General features: G+C 43.4%; 1 protein-coding gene across 2 annotated transcripts in view; it reads right to left on the bottom strand.

The window, feature by feature from the left end:
• Nucleotides 1-274: 274 nt before the first annotated feature.
• Nucleotides 275-15,368, bottom strand: part of RAD51AP2 (RAD51 associated protein 2) — a 244,138-nt gene continuing 229,044 nt past the window's right edge. For both annotated transcript variants that reach the window (XM_078647762.1, XM_078647761.1), the window contains one exon: nucleotides 275-819. In XM_078647762.1, the coding sequence (XP_078503888.1) occupies nucleotides 692-819 (128 nt within the window). In that variant the 3' untranslated portion in view covers nucleotides 275-691. The remainder of the gene's footprint in view (nucleotides 820-15,368) is intronic.

The following is a 15,368-nucleotide window of genomic DNA, read 5'->3' as shown; positions in this document are numbered from 1 at the left end:
TGTGACGTCATCAGCAGTGCATTGTGGGACCATGAGTTATAGTTAGCTCAGCTAACTAAAACAGCTGAATTTCTCTGGTTTTGTATGAGTGAAATGTCAGCCTAACTATAACATTCATGTAACATGTTTTTTATTGAATATCTAAGGTTTTTTAAAAGCTAATTTCTAACTATACCGTCCCTGAAACCTGTAGTTTTTTCAGTGAATATATATATTTAAATACACACATATATATCTAGTTTTATAATGAAGTTCATGAATGCAAAGATCCACTTATACAATAATTATTACTTTTATTAATTGAAAAATATTTTCAGTTTTTCTGCATGAAACACATGTTTACACATATTTTCGTTATTTACTTTTACCAACAGCACTAGTAGATGATCAGCTGCAAAGTTGTACAATGTTTTATTGCTCACTTAAATTAGCACTTAAACACATATACCTTACATCCAAATGCTTCATTGAACATGCTAACGTTACACTTCTTTTTTTTGGTAAAAGCAGAAATATTGCACAGCATATATACCTAAAGAGATCTACTCCATCTTGTGTGAAATCCATAGCCATTGTACTTATAAATTATCTAAAACTAACAAATAATTAAAAGAGCATTTGGCATAATACCTGGAAAAACAAAATTTTCCAATATGTCTCAACTATTTTGGAAAGCTTTCTTCTTTTGAACTCAATTATCCAGTTTCAGATATGGATGAAGATGCTTAGTTTTGGCCTTTCGTGATAGGCCTATTCGAAGGGGACCAATACATGTCTTAAGCGGCTGAACTCTTACAATTCCAACAGAAAAACAACTCCCTAAATAGAAAATGTGAAAAATAAATTATAAATGTATTTCATGGTTACACATTTGATTCTTCATAAGATATCATGCACTGAAATAGAAAACATGTGAAAGGAAATATACATTGCTATTTATCAGTTTCTTTGAAACCTAAGGTTCAGCCCACCATATAATGTCCCCAATTGCCAGAACATTTTCCTAAGCATATGTTACATTTCCATGAGGAAAAACGGTATGTTATGGCAGCGTCGGACTCACTTGATTTTATAAGGTATTTTTACAGCTGAAAGCCCCTAAAACATGAGGAACTTGTTACTTACCTATGGTTATGATCTTTCTGGTAGATAATCTAACTGCAGATTGCTCACCTTGGGAATATTCTTTAGGCATCAAACTGGATCTGGAAACTTTAAAGTAGTATTCCTTCCCACCGCAGGTGGCATCATGCGTAATCATGCAGATGTGATAAGCTCCACACATGCATGCTGATACCATTTCATTTCTAGGCTGTCAGCGCCCTCAGATGCAGAACCCATTGGCAGCTGCTTAGCATGACCAGTATACAGATTTCTAGATTGGGCCATTTTAGATGGAAAAAGATTCCAGGTCAATGAACCTGTTCACAGAATGGGGAGGTGGTAGCGTTGGTAAGGAATCTAGTTAGAAAGACTAGTTACCAGAACGATCGCTACCAAACGTAATCAACCTGTTCTTCAGTTGGATACTTTTAACTGCATATTGCTCACCCTTTGATTAGATACCATAGCAGTACCTCCACTGTGGTGGGTCAGTGTACTGGCTCAGACCAAAAAGTGCAGTATGGCAGAGTGAGCAAAATGCCCCTCTCAACGGACCTGACTGTTGAGGCAGTAGTACTTTGCGTATGTATACATCAATGCCTACGTAGCCACTTCACCAATGTGCAACCCATTTTTGCTACATTTGAATACCATGGTAGGAGCATTAGCTCTGGTGGAATGAACCTGGAAACCCTCCAGAAGCTGTGTCATCACTAGCATATACCTGTTTGGGTTCCAGAAATTGGCATAATTCCCAAATAGTATGACTTACGTCTTGCCTGAATTAAGCTTTAGCCAATTTTCCGCCATGCAGCTGCCAACAGATACCATACACTCCTGGAAATGTTTATCTAGGCCCCCCTTTTGACCTGGAAGCAGAGACACCACAATTTGGATGTCATCCGCATAGGAGGTGATACCAAAGCCAAAGGCACTGTTGATCGGAGCCAGTGATGAAACATATAGATTAAACAATTTAGGGCTTAACCATGACCCCTGGGGGACTCAACAGGGCAGCTCAAACGGCTTTGAATAGTAGTCACCCAGAGATACAATTTTCAACTTATCTGTTAGGAAGGATTGTAGGAGTTTTCATGATTTCTCCTGGATCTCACATGCCCTTAAATGGTCCATAAAAAGATCATGATGGACCGTATCAAAGGCCGCAAAAAGATCCAGTAGGATCAAGGCGGCCCTACCACCTCAATCCACAGCTCTTCTAATCTCATCAGTAGCCTTGATGACAGCTGACTCCTTACTATGTCCCTCTCTAAAGCCATATTGGGTAGGATCCAGGGCTTGGGTCTCTCGAAGGGAGGCACTAAGTTGTCCATTTATAGGTCTTTCTATCATTTTTGCAGGCAGAGGGAGCCGCGAAGCTGTTTGGGTCCCTCGGGTCAAGGTTGGACTTTTTTAAAAGAGGGAGAATCGAAGCCACCTTCCAAAGTTTAGGAAAATGTCCTGTTTCAATCATAGCATTAAACATAGGCGTAAGTGCGAGAGTCACTGGTTCTACGGCTAATTTGGCCACTAGGACCAGGCTTGGGTCAAAAGGTGAACCTGACCTTGCTGCCATGAACATGTTAAGAGTATTATCCGTGGATAGTGGCTCAAACTTATCAAGGATATGGGTGGTCGCAATAAAGAGTTCATGTTCCTCCTTAACTGTGGCCCTCCCTGCTGCACTAGGACCATTGAACGCCAAGAAAATGACCTCTACTTTATTAAGGAGGAAATTGACAATATTTTCGGAAAGTTCCTGACTCGACTGAACTTTAGCTGATTGTGGTAGCGCCAAGCTAAAAACTGTTCTAAAAAGTTCTTTAGCCACATTTTTTGCCATATGAATTTGGCTAGAGTAGAACTTTTGTTTGGCAGTAAACAGGAGTTGTGTATAACTCAGAAGGCTATTTTTATGTACCTTCTCTGTTTCATTATATTCTTTCCTCCATATCTGCTCAAGACGTTTACACTTAAGTTTTTCATATCTTAGTTCTTCTGTAAACCATGGAGCAGAGGGGAGTGCTCTCTTGGGAAAGATGGTTTTAACTGGAGCTAGTTTATCACATGCTCTCTCCAACCATTTACAATATGCAATGGCCTCTTCCTCTACCCCCAGTGCCATTTGGTCCGCAGTTGATGTAAGGAGTTTCTGAAAAGCATATTCCCATCGAGCTGATCCTCTCCCTCACCAAAGACCCAGCCGCCGCCAAACTCAACCTCCAGGAAGGAATGAAGAACGTCGCACAATGGATGAAACTCAACCGTCTGAAACTGAACTCAGACAAGATGGAGGTCCTCATCCTCGGACTATCCCCATCCGCCTGGGACGACTCCTGTTGGCCTGCCGAACTAGGCACCGCACCGACACCCACTGGCCACGCACACAACCTGGGATTCATCCCGGACTCCTCTCTCAGGATGACCAAGCAAGTCAACGCCATCTCATCCTCATGCTTCAACACCCTGCACATGCTCCGTAGGATCTTCCGCTGGATCCCTACCGGAACTAGAAAGACGGTCATCCAGGCCCTCGTCACCAGCCGACTTGACTACGGGAACGCCCTATACGCAGGAACCACAATCAAACTTCAGAAAAGACTCCAACGCATACAGAACGTATCCGCATGGCTCATTCTCGATATCCCCCGCCACAGTCACATATCAGCCCACCTAGGAGACTTGCACTGGCTCCCCGTCAGCAAAAGGATCACATTCAGGCGCCTCACCCATGCACACAAAGCACTCCACGACATAGGCCCCGAATACCTCAACAACCGCCTCACGTTCTAAACTCCAACACGCAAACTCTGCTCCGCCAGCCTGGCCCTCGCCACCGTCCCACGGATCCGCAGAACCACTGCTGGAGGAAGGTCATTCCTCCAGCAACCAAGACATGGAACTCCCTCCTCGCCCACCTACGTCTGACCCAGGACCACCTCACATTCAGGAAACACCTCATGACCTGGCTTTTCGAGCAGTAGCGGTACCCCCCCTCCAGCGCCTTGAGACCCTCACGGGTGAGTAGCACGTTCTACAAGTGTATTGATTGAATGATTGATTTATTCCAGGCTCTAAGTTCTATCTGCCTCTTGATACATGTTCCACTTACCGGTTGATTCCTAAGGGCTATCTCAAACTGGACAGCACTGTGGTCAGTCCAGACGAGAGGAAGTACCCCAGTAGACCGGAGACCTCGGTGGTTTGAGAAAATACCGTCCAGGGTATGTCCTGCCACATGAGTTGGACCAGTAACATGCTGCTGGAGATGTTTGCTCTTCATCAAATCAAAGAGGATCGCTGTGTCTGGTTCGTAGGGAGCCTCCAGATAATAGTTGAAGTCCCCCATGATAGTCTACGCATCTTTGCAGATGCTCTCTTCCAGCAGATTACCAATGGACGTATTAAACACGTTTCTAGCTCCTGGTGGTCTGTATAATAAAATACCTTTAAAGGTATGGTGATGGGAGAGGGCAAGGTTAAAAGACAAAGTTTCAAAGCTGCGTTGGAGGCATCACAGAAGACCGCCTTAATAGAGCTAGGGTAAATGACCGCCAGTCCTCCTCCCTTCCCATGAGGACTGTTCAATGTAAAACATGAGAACCCTTGGGGAGTGGCTTTTACCAGATCTGGTCCTGATGCTTCATCAGTCCAAGCTTCCATAATGAAAGGGATTTTTTTGTCCCTATCCTCAATTAGCCTTGCACACTCAGTGCAATGCTTGACCAACGATCTTGCGATCAACAAGATGCAATTAAACACCAGTGTTTCATGCCACACTGACAATTTACCAGTGTCCCTCATTTGCTTAGTGGTTTGATATTCAATGTTTGGCAGGGTCACTTTGCAATTAGGACAAGTCAATAAAAGAAATGTGGGCTTACAATTAAAAGTACAGCATCAACATTTCGAATCCTTGTCTGCCCTGTTTAGACCTAGCAAATCTGTTCTAGAATATCTAATTGGTGTGCTTTTACCTGATAATGGATTGGCAGGGGTCCGGGCGCTGAGCGTTAACCGAGTGCGGACGGGCGCAGATGGGCTTGCCTTTCGCCTGATTTGGAAAAAGCATAATCATCTAACCAAAAGTAGACCATAGATGGTGGCCTGCCAAACAGTGTGGAATGTGAGCTGACCCGAACAATGGTCAGATACGGGATTCACAGAAAGTAACACAACAATATCTTTTAAATGAAATGTTTTTGAAATCACATCTTTACATTAAAATTCGATTTAGTTTTGTGCAAAATACGCAATTCACAGTCAAAGTTTAGCTGTCTCCCTGCTCAAGCCTCAGGAGAGGTAACGCTGCGCGCTCGCGCCAGACTCATTAATAATATCCTGATTTGGTAAAAGCCTAGCCTGCTCACCAAAAATAGCCCCAAGATGGCGGCCTGCCAAACAGTGCGGAATGTCAGCTGACCCAAACACTGGTCAGATACGGGATTCACAGATAGTAACACGACAATTTCTATTAAACAAAATGTTTCTAAAATCACATCTTTACACTAAAATTCTATTTAGTTTTGTGCAAAATACGCAATTCACAGTCAAAGACTAGCTGTCTCCCGGCTCAAGCCTCAGGAGAGGTAACGCTGCGAACTCGCGCCAGCATCATTAATTATAGTCTGATTTGGAAAAAGCCTAGCCTGCTCTCCAAAAATTGCACCAAGATGGCGGCCCCGACAAACAGTGATGAATGTGAACTGACCCGAACTCTGGCCAGATACGGGATCACAGAAAGTAACACGACAATATCTATTAAACGAAATCGAGCTCCTGCAACCCACAACTTGCCCAGACCGCCAGCGCAATACACCACTATCCACACCCTCAATTCGGCTAAGGATAATACCTGCCCTCTTTCTTGCATGCTAGTTAACTGCCGATCTGCAGCACTAAATGCTATGGAGATCGCTGAAACCATCCTCAGTGAAGATATGGACATTGCTTTCCTCACAGTAACCTGGCTCAACGACCCCTCGATGGCCAGTCTTGACCTACTTACACCGCCCGGGTTCTCCATCATTAGACATAATAGACCTGACAGAGCTGGTGGAAGTCTAGCCATAATCCACAAATCTGAAATACAACCCTCCTTTCTAAATAATGCTGAATACTCAACCTTTAAATACCCTGGTGTTGAACTCAATGTCAAAGGCTCTCCATCTATCAAATTGCACAACATCTACCACCCGCCCGGCAAGCTCCCTCTCTTCGCTGAAGAGCTTTCTGATCTTCTTACGCATTTCACCCTTTCTGACTTGAAGAAGGTGTTTTTAGGCAATTATAACATTCATTGGAATAATGCAGAAGATCCCACAGTCAGGCACTTCACAAATCTTCTTGAGATGAATGACCTTGAATAGCTCTGTAACAAAACCAACGCACATCGAAGGCGCTACTCTGAACGTCATCATCACTAACAATGAACTGGTCTCCCTCAATGACATTGTTACCATTGACTGGTCTGACAACTATCTCATCATCTCGATCATCGTCAACCCTCCCCGGTCTTAATTAACAAACCAAAGATTTGGACCAGAAACCTCAAGCAAGTCCTCCCATTGGGCCTGAGTCAAAAATTCCTGCTCAACTCCAATGTCTCCTGCACTCTCAAAACTCAAATGAGCTCACTGACCACTTTAACAAAGCGATAACTGACGTTCTGGACCAAGTTGCACCGCTCAAACTAACACAATAAAGAGCAATCCAATCTAAATCTTGGTTTAACCTTGACCTAAACAATTAAAGAAGACAACATAGACTAGCTGGAAGAACCTGGACACAAAACTCCTCATCATTACATTTAGCTCTCCTTAGAACTGCTAGGTTAGCTTACGAGAAGCACATTTTCAAGGAAAAAGCACCTTTCTTCCGTACCCAACTTGACCGTGCGAAAAATAGGCCCAGAGAACACTTTAACATTGTCAGAAAAAAACCTCATCTGCCCGTCCTGACATAACCCCCTCCAAAGAAAGATGAGAGGAAATTGTCAGATTCTTCACAGACAAACTTGCTAAAATCGATCAATCCTTACTTCAAGTCTTGGCCTGTCCTACTCAGCAAATCTCTGTCAACTTCTCCACCCTCTCCATGACAACTCGACCTCCGGATCCTTTCTTCAATCAATCAACTCAATTGAAGACAAACTTTTCAACACCCAATTGAAAAATGACGCCAATTGACAGACACATAGGCAAATTTAACCTACTGGAATCCTTCCAATCTGGTTTCAGGAAAGGCTGTAGCACAGAAACCGCCATACTTAACAGAGAACGGAGATACCTGCCTTCTTATCCTATTGGACCTCTCAGTGGCTTTCAATACAGTGAACCACTCATCCTTGCTGGAATCTCTGAAGTCTCGCTCTGGCCTCAATGGCACAATCCTTAAATGGTTCACTTCCTACCTCCAACACCGAACACAACAAATTAAAATCAATTCCGGTCTCTCAAATACTACTCCCTCTCTCTTCAACCTCTTCATGGAACCCCTTACCATCATCTTGAAACAAGCTGGGATCAAGTATCACCTTTATGCTGATGACATGCAACTCTACTATAAAATCAAATCTCACAGCAACATCCATCATCTTAACATCACACTGTGCAAGATTCAATCTTGGTTTTACTCTAACCATCTCAAACTGAACCCTAACAAAACGGAAATCAGTCTATTCTCCCCCAAAAGTGGCCACCTCCCTATCCAAAGCTGGATCACTGACCTCAAAGCCCTCAATTTTCTGCTCACTCTATCCAACACGGCTAAATCCCAAGGCTTCACCCTGGACAATGATTTGTCTCTTAAAGACCATATCAAAACATCAGTCAAAAGAGCGCTTTCCACACTTAAAAACCTCAAAAAAATCAAACCTTTCATCCCTTCTGACAACTTCAAAGGGGTTGTTCAATCGCTAGTCCTGTACAAACTTGACTATGGGAATGCTATCCTCACTGGGACCCAGAAAATTCACCTGGCTCTCCTTAGATTAGCACTCAACATGGCTGCCCGTCTCATAACCGAAAGCAAATGGTATGAACACAACACGCCCCCCCTCAAGTCCCTCAACTGGCTCCCCATTGAAGGTAGATGCATCTAAAAGACTGCCTGCGTTACCCACAAAGCACTTCACTCTCACTCCCCTGACTACTTAAACAACAAACTCACAAGAGCAGGATGTGCCAAACCAATGAGAAGCTCCAATGCTCTTCTTCTTGTACCCTGTGACTAAAAAATAACTCTACCCAGACTCACTCTTTCTCAGGCAATGCTCCATGCATCTGGAATGCCCTCCAGAGGGACCTTCACTGCAACCCTTCCTACCCAGGCATCAAAAGAGACCTGTAACACCATCTCCTCTATAAATATTGGAGCCCCTGAATCTAACTCCATTTATTTTTGTTCTAACCTCATTTCTGCAATTTGTTTGGTCCTCGCTCTGTTTCTGCTGGCTCTTGCCGAGCCAACACTTTATATATCCCCTAAATTGTTAATTGTTTGGACCTCAGTTTCAGCAACTTCATCCCCCATGTCCGTACACATCGTTCTTTGTACTGATTTTATGTGTGTTCCTTCTCTGTTACATTTCCCTTATTTTTAAGCGTATGTAACCATTGATCTTAAGTTTTTTGCCTTGCTCCAAAATCTGTACTGATCTTTCGCTTCCTTTGCCATTTCGTATGAAACCGGTTCCATTGATTGTTGCCTTGCACTTAATTCTGTAAAGCGCTCTGATACCCCTGAGTCAAGCTAGCACTATAAAACCAGTAAAATTAAAATAAATAAAATATTAATTGATATTATGATTGCTCTAGGTCTAGGAGTATTTTGTCCTGGTCTCTTGCGTTGCGTAAACGGTAATCGATGCGCTCTTTGGCTCTCCTGATTCCAGTCCCATTGCAAGAGTTCAGGGAGGGCCTCAGAGAAGAGATTGACAATAAATTCATGAAGCTCCTGTCTTTCCGCGCCCTCTGACATTTCCAAAACCCTCAGATTGTTTCACCGAAGATGATTTTTAAGGTCCATCAATTTCCACTATGTGTCCTCTTTCAATTAATGTACTGACTCTGTTACCGCCTTCGGGGCTGCCAGCTCATCTTCCAGATTAGAAATCCGGGCTTCTGCCTCATTGAATTTTTCTATGAATTCAGAACAAGATTTTGCAATGCGTCTAACAGAACTCCGTTGACTCACCGTACACATCTCCTCTCTATGGGCCATTATACTCTGGTAAATGACAGCCAGTGATATAACCTCTGATTTCTCTACCATGTTGTACCTTGAATGCTTAGATGTGGACCCCCGTCTACCCGAAGTTCAGCTGAGAAAGAATAGTCCTATAACATGCTGCCCCTGCCTGCATAGTGCTCTCTCCAGGTTCATGCTTCTTACCTACTGTCTGCTGGCTGGTTTCTGATGTATCTGTACCCGGGTCCTCGGGGTGAATGCTGCTTGTCTCACTATGACCATTACCCGGGGAACCTCCCCTAGAGCGAGACTGCAAAATCGGCCCCGTCTCGTCTTCTGATGAATCTAAAGGATCAGACAGGGAGAAGAAATTGTCCCGAGTCAATTTCCTTTCCATGATCTGGGTGTTCCTTTCATCTCTTGTCCCTAGGTTATCCATGTTAGAGGAGTTATCTCTCTGTCCCTCCCTTATCGTAGTTTTAACCAAGCTCCTTTGCCAATGCCATTGAGTTCTGTATGATTTTTAGGGGGGTTCACTATGGTAGGGGTGGATATGCTATGGCCTTCACCTCCCCAATCCCAGCAAAAAGGGTATAGTGCGCTTACCCATGCTTTCGCCTAGCGCACTCTCATGTCTCTCTCCCGCGGATTCTCCTGTGCTGCCAATCTTGCCACCACAATGTTGAGTTGGGCGACTCTTTGTGGCTCCAGGGGCGTCAGTCAAAATGCAAAGTTTCCCTGGTACGGACTTCGGAGGCATTGCAGCTGGGGGCACCACCAGGTCAACTCCGCCTCCAATCCGTGAGCAGCTCCCAGCTGTCTCAGCAGCACAACACAGGCGTTGTGACCATAGAGTGCGCCACGCCCATCCGAGGAGCCACAGCAACCAGACCCGCGAAATCACTGGGATGCTCCAGAGCATAGCGAACTAGGAGGGCGGTAGGTCTGTTTAGTCCACGGGGTTTAGTGAATTCAAGAACGGGGAGGGGGGTCCGGGAGCACCAGCTTAAACATCCAGCAAGGCAGGCGCCATTGTAGTGTAGTTCCAAAAAGTACCCTGTCATGCAGGACCTACGACGATTACGGATAACATATACTGTGGGTCTGGTGGCAGACTGACTCGGTACACCCCGCCGCATATATTAGCCTATAGTTTGCATTAGCTAACTCGCACTATCACTAGAATCTCCTGTTATCAGAGAGATTCGTTTTTGCAACTTTAGAACACAATAACCTCAGATTCGTGAAAACAATATATTACTTTTCACCCAATCGCTCATGCTTGCTTGTTTTTGCTCTCACAGAGATTCAGAGAAGAAACAGTCGAACGTGTTTACAATAAGAATTTATTGTACAGTAGTTCTTCTCATGTAGAATAAGTGAGCTGTTACGAATATAACCCAGTAGCAGAGATATAGAAACATGAGTACAGTGAATAAGATGGAATAGTATTGTTCTACCACTTTGCAACAGTCATGAACATATACATGAATATAGAATGCATTTATAAAATAAAGTGTCTACTCCTAAGATGCCTGACTAGATGTACCTAAGTGTACCTAGCATGTGGGTAGGTGCTAGAGAGCCTAAACCTAAGAGCCTAACTGTAAAAGCCGAAGAGCCAAGAATCCCGCTAGGCTTTAGTCAAACCCCCGTACCTGAATAGAGTGTGGAAATTCATTCTGGACATGAGTTGGACACCTCGCAAGGGATCATCAGACCACGGTCAGCTGGAGCGTTGACATGTCAGAGCTGCAGCGTCAATGGTCAGTGTGTCGGCCTTGAAGTCTCGGTTCCCTCCTGCTTACTGATAGCAAGAGGTGCTGTATTTATACAGTCTATGTATTTATGTAGTCTATTGTTCAGTATGAGGATGATGTTTGGGGATTAAACCTTGTGCGTCGATGGGAGAGGTGAAGTGTACCTCCTGGAGAGTGTACTCATTAATTATTCATATGTGCTAATGATGACGTCTTAGCAGTATTGATCAGGCAGAACCCATCCTTGTGATGAACTAGATGAAAGGTTTAGTCCATAAAAGGCTGCAGACCTTATAAGGCATTATGTCCATACAAGGCAGTCTGTCCTTATTTGGAGTTATGTCCTTATAAGGCTCGTTCATTTGACATGAGGGGAGCTGATGTAGGGAAAGTGTACGATAATCCCTGAACCTATATTAGGGTACCGATATGAAATATGACACCCACTCCACCTAATACTTAACAATAATAATACACATTTTCGAAATACACATTGATAACAGCATCACTGCAAAAAGTTATCAAGCAGTCATTTAAAATGTTTAAAAACGTTAAAATTTTAATTTAAAAACAGTTTAAAAAACTAGGAAAAAGTTTCTTTGATAGTGTTTGACATTGTGGTAAATTTCCGCAAATCACAGTTTTAAATGAGTTCGATCATACAAGTTGAACTACTGTAAGCGTACTTAAAAGGCCATGCACTGAGATAGAAAGTGTCAATTTGAGAAAAAAAGGAAAAGTTCCATATTTGTTCCCAGCACATGGTGAGCCAGATTTAGATTAATTGTCCTGGCTGGGAGACATAACATTGCCGCTGCCTACTGTTGTAGGGGATAAACATTGTAGTACCTCACATAGCACGTCAAGTGTGCATAGATGTAACTCCTCGTTCTCAACAGCTTGCATGTGGGCTTCCACTGCTGAATTCGAAACTTCTGTTTCAATGGTGGAGATGAAATTTAATTCAGTCGAAAAAGGCACCTGCGGTTACTCAAGGAAGGGATGCATCAAGATGGGAATACGCTGGAGACAGAGTCAAGCATGGGACCGCAGTGGTTCCAGCCTGGAGTCTAAGTCCGCTGGCATCTCCGTCAGAGGTGTCTGACAGATGTCCAACTCGCTTTCGCTTCCGCAGAACAGGCATCGGAAGACAGGTATGACGCAGTCCTCAAAGACTGGTCTGAAGGATAGGAACCAAGAAGCACTTAGTTCCCGAAGGCGAGGTGCACCTGTAGTGTAGTTCCTATTATCCCAATAGGCTCTGCGCATTGGAATAATACCTTCAATAGTATAGGCCTAGACCAGACGTTACTTAGGTCTTCTATTGTCGATATTAGACTTAAAGTTTTGGGTTTGCCAGCTAGCTCAGAGTTCACTAGAAACTTTCTCGAATAGGCAAGGAGGAGTTGAACCTCCCTGGATAGACAAGAAGGGATTTAGTTTCTGACAACCATAGAACATGACAACTTTGCTCTCCCCTAATCAAGAGTGTATCTCTAGAGTCGTGTGAAAACAAAAGACAACTTATTTTACTCAGTCAGTACGTGCATTCTTAGTTTCACCAGATTGTAGAGAAAAGGAAGAGACGGGCGTGTTCAATAAAAAGATGGTATTTATTGATCAGTCTCTTTTCTCATACAAGAGAAATGAATCGATATTATCGCAATACTTATGGTTAAGTAAAGTGCATACAATAAAAGCAGAAGTATAAAATAATACTGTAAAAACATTTATATGGTTTCTAAGCCATAAGGTGGTTTAAAATGGATAAAATAGATACATACACATATACATTTGACTAATCGTACTCAACTGGTGTTTCTAACTACGCCTACCCCAGTGTACCTGACCTAAGCCTAATACATGGGCGGGAATAGAAAGTAGCAGTTTAAGTTAAGTTTGTTTTGCCAAGTGACTGACTCAAAAATTCTCTGCAAGGGGTTATTCAGTTCTGTACCTGGAATTTAGGATGAATGAGGGATGGTATCTCTCGTCTCTGGTCTCGATATTCCAAGCTGCCTGCGAGGGCTGCTCGGAAGCGCCGGAGCTGGATTTCTCGGCAGGAGAAAGCAGCGTCTCGTTCTCAGCGCGTCAGGAAGGCGGGGCTGCGCCAGCGGGGTCTGCTCTGCTCTGGGCTTCGGCAAGTCTGGCTGCTCCGATCTCGTCACCACCGCGTGTGTTTGCTTAAGGCAATACCGGTAATATTTATACCTGTAAGGTGCCGAGATTGACGTAAGGATGGACATAGATACGTCAGTAAGGATGTCATACGAGCTGGTCGTTAGCACATTCTTTTGCTGAAGTTCTCGGTGAAATCAAAAAAATGGCCGCAGGGTTTTTCCCAGGTTGTCATAGGTTTGATTTGTTTTGAGAACTCCGTATGCCTTATCAGGGGCTGGAGGAATATTGCTTGTCTAATTAGATGGCAAGCGTTATGACCTAATCAGATAACACGTTCCTGTGCCGTGGTGTGGCTTAATCAGATAACGGTTTCTGCATCATGGGATGGCTGCTAGTTAACTTGTTAACCAGAACAGGGTCAGGAATAGGGGGATCGATACAGAACCTATAGGAATACATCACACCCACTCCACGCTAACTATGGCCATATTTACGAATCTAGGCATAGTAAAACATACTGTAGAGTATCGTGTATACCTTACCACCCCAAAATACACAAAATGCATTTCGAAATTATCTAATATACGGAAAAAGCAGTCATATGTATTATATGCACTCACGCTGTAGAATAATGCTAAAGTAATTACGCATATGTATACACTATTGCTAAGTTGTATATGAGAATTTACACATGAAATGGCTCTTAATACAGAAAAAAAGTTCGAGACCATTTCATCACAGAATAAACATAATTATGAACATACCAGCGGGCAGCTAATGTCTATAAAGTTTCTAAAAATAGAAATTTTAGTTCTCTAAGAATAGTTCTTACTTTAAGCAGATGATTAGTGTCCCGAAAAAATCGTAAAAATATTTTGGGGCTACCGAAAAATTTGCTGTCCGTGAACTGGAGGGAAAATTGTTCATGTAATTTTATCATTAAAGTTGAAGGCCAAATTCAGGGAGTTTGGAACGCCGTGTGCTAGCTTGCTCAAAAGTCTCTATTTCTGCTCTGGTGAGAACATCATATCATTTAGACTGTCGAAAAAGCTGTCAACAGCTTCCTGGGAGAGTTCCACTAACTCGGAAAAAGGTGTAACCATGCATTCGTGCGCATGATTGTCTCCATTGACGTTTTGATTAGTATTGCTGACAGAAGGTCGTACCTGATCGATGCTGCTTTCATCTTGAACTTCACTACCCCTAAATCGTAGTGGTGAAGTTTCCACGAATGCCGTCATCAGGATTGGTAGCCGTTGAGGGCAGCACAAAGCATGAGCCGTTATTGGACTCAACAGTGTTTCTGCATCCATTGGCGCATCTGATTGTAGCGTCAGACAGGTGTCCAACGCGCATTCTTCTCCGCACAGCAAGCACCTTAATACAGGTAAAACACATCGATGCCATATTGGTAGAAATGAAAGAAACCAAGTCATGTTCAGGTCTCTAAGCCGGGAAAGTCCCAGGATTTTTGATATCCGGTCCCGGTATCCAATGGCTCAGATTGTTTCTTCCCTTGTCGCAGGTGTTTTGTCTGTGACATGGTTTGCCATAACGAAACATAAGGACTAAGAATAGGATTCCTGCAATTAGTCCCAAAATGAGGGGAAGTGCGCCACAAATCGAATGGACGAAATCAGGAAAAATACCCAGTATGGCTTTGAATGGTGTTAATGCCATTGAAAATACTGTCTTAAATACTTTTGAGACTCCACTGGTATCAGAAATATTTAAGATTTCATTCAGGATTTCCGCGAAATGTATGGGGGAATTAGTTGATAACAATGAGTGAATCTCTGCAGTCGTCCTTGCGACTAGGAGATCATACGTTTCTTTTGATGACGTGAGCCTGGTCGGCGTCTGAAGAAGCACTGTTTTCATTCTGCTTAAAGTATCTATTCGAATAGAAGTAATTTTCAAGTTAGGCCATGCCCTTGCCTCCCTGTCTGGAAAGGAGCTGGGGAAAAATAAGCGTCCACAGCACTTGACCTTCGCAGTCGTAGTTACGAGATAAGGAGTCCCGGGCATAAGACTACAACATCTGCGTTCCACAATTAGAATGTAACTCCCATTATAGAGTCTTTGAAAAAATGGTTCTATCTCTGTTGCAGGTGTGCCTAGCTGGTGACATGAAAGGTTATTTGAGTTCCCTTCACAGGCTCCATGCAAACTAATTCCATTACACAGAAGTGT

This window comes from Lissotriton helveticus, chromosome 6, assembly GCF_964261635.1.
Source record: "Lissotriton helveticus chromosome 6, aLisHel1.1, whole genome shotgun sequence".
Taxonomy (NCBI): Eukaryota; Metazoa; Chordata; class Amphibia; order Caudata; family Salamandridae; genus Lissotriton; species Lissotriton helveticus.
The sequence above is the reverse complement of the archived record's forward strand: the minus strand, read 5'-3'. Positions and strand labels throughout refer to the sequence as shown.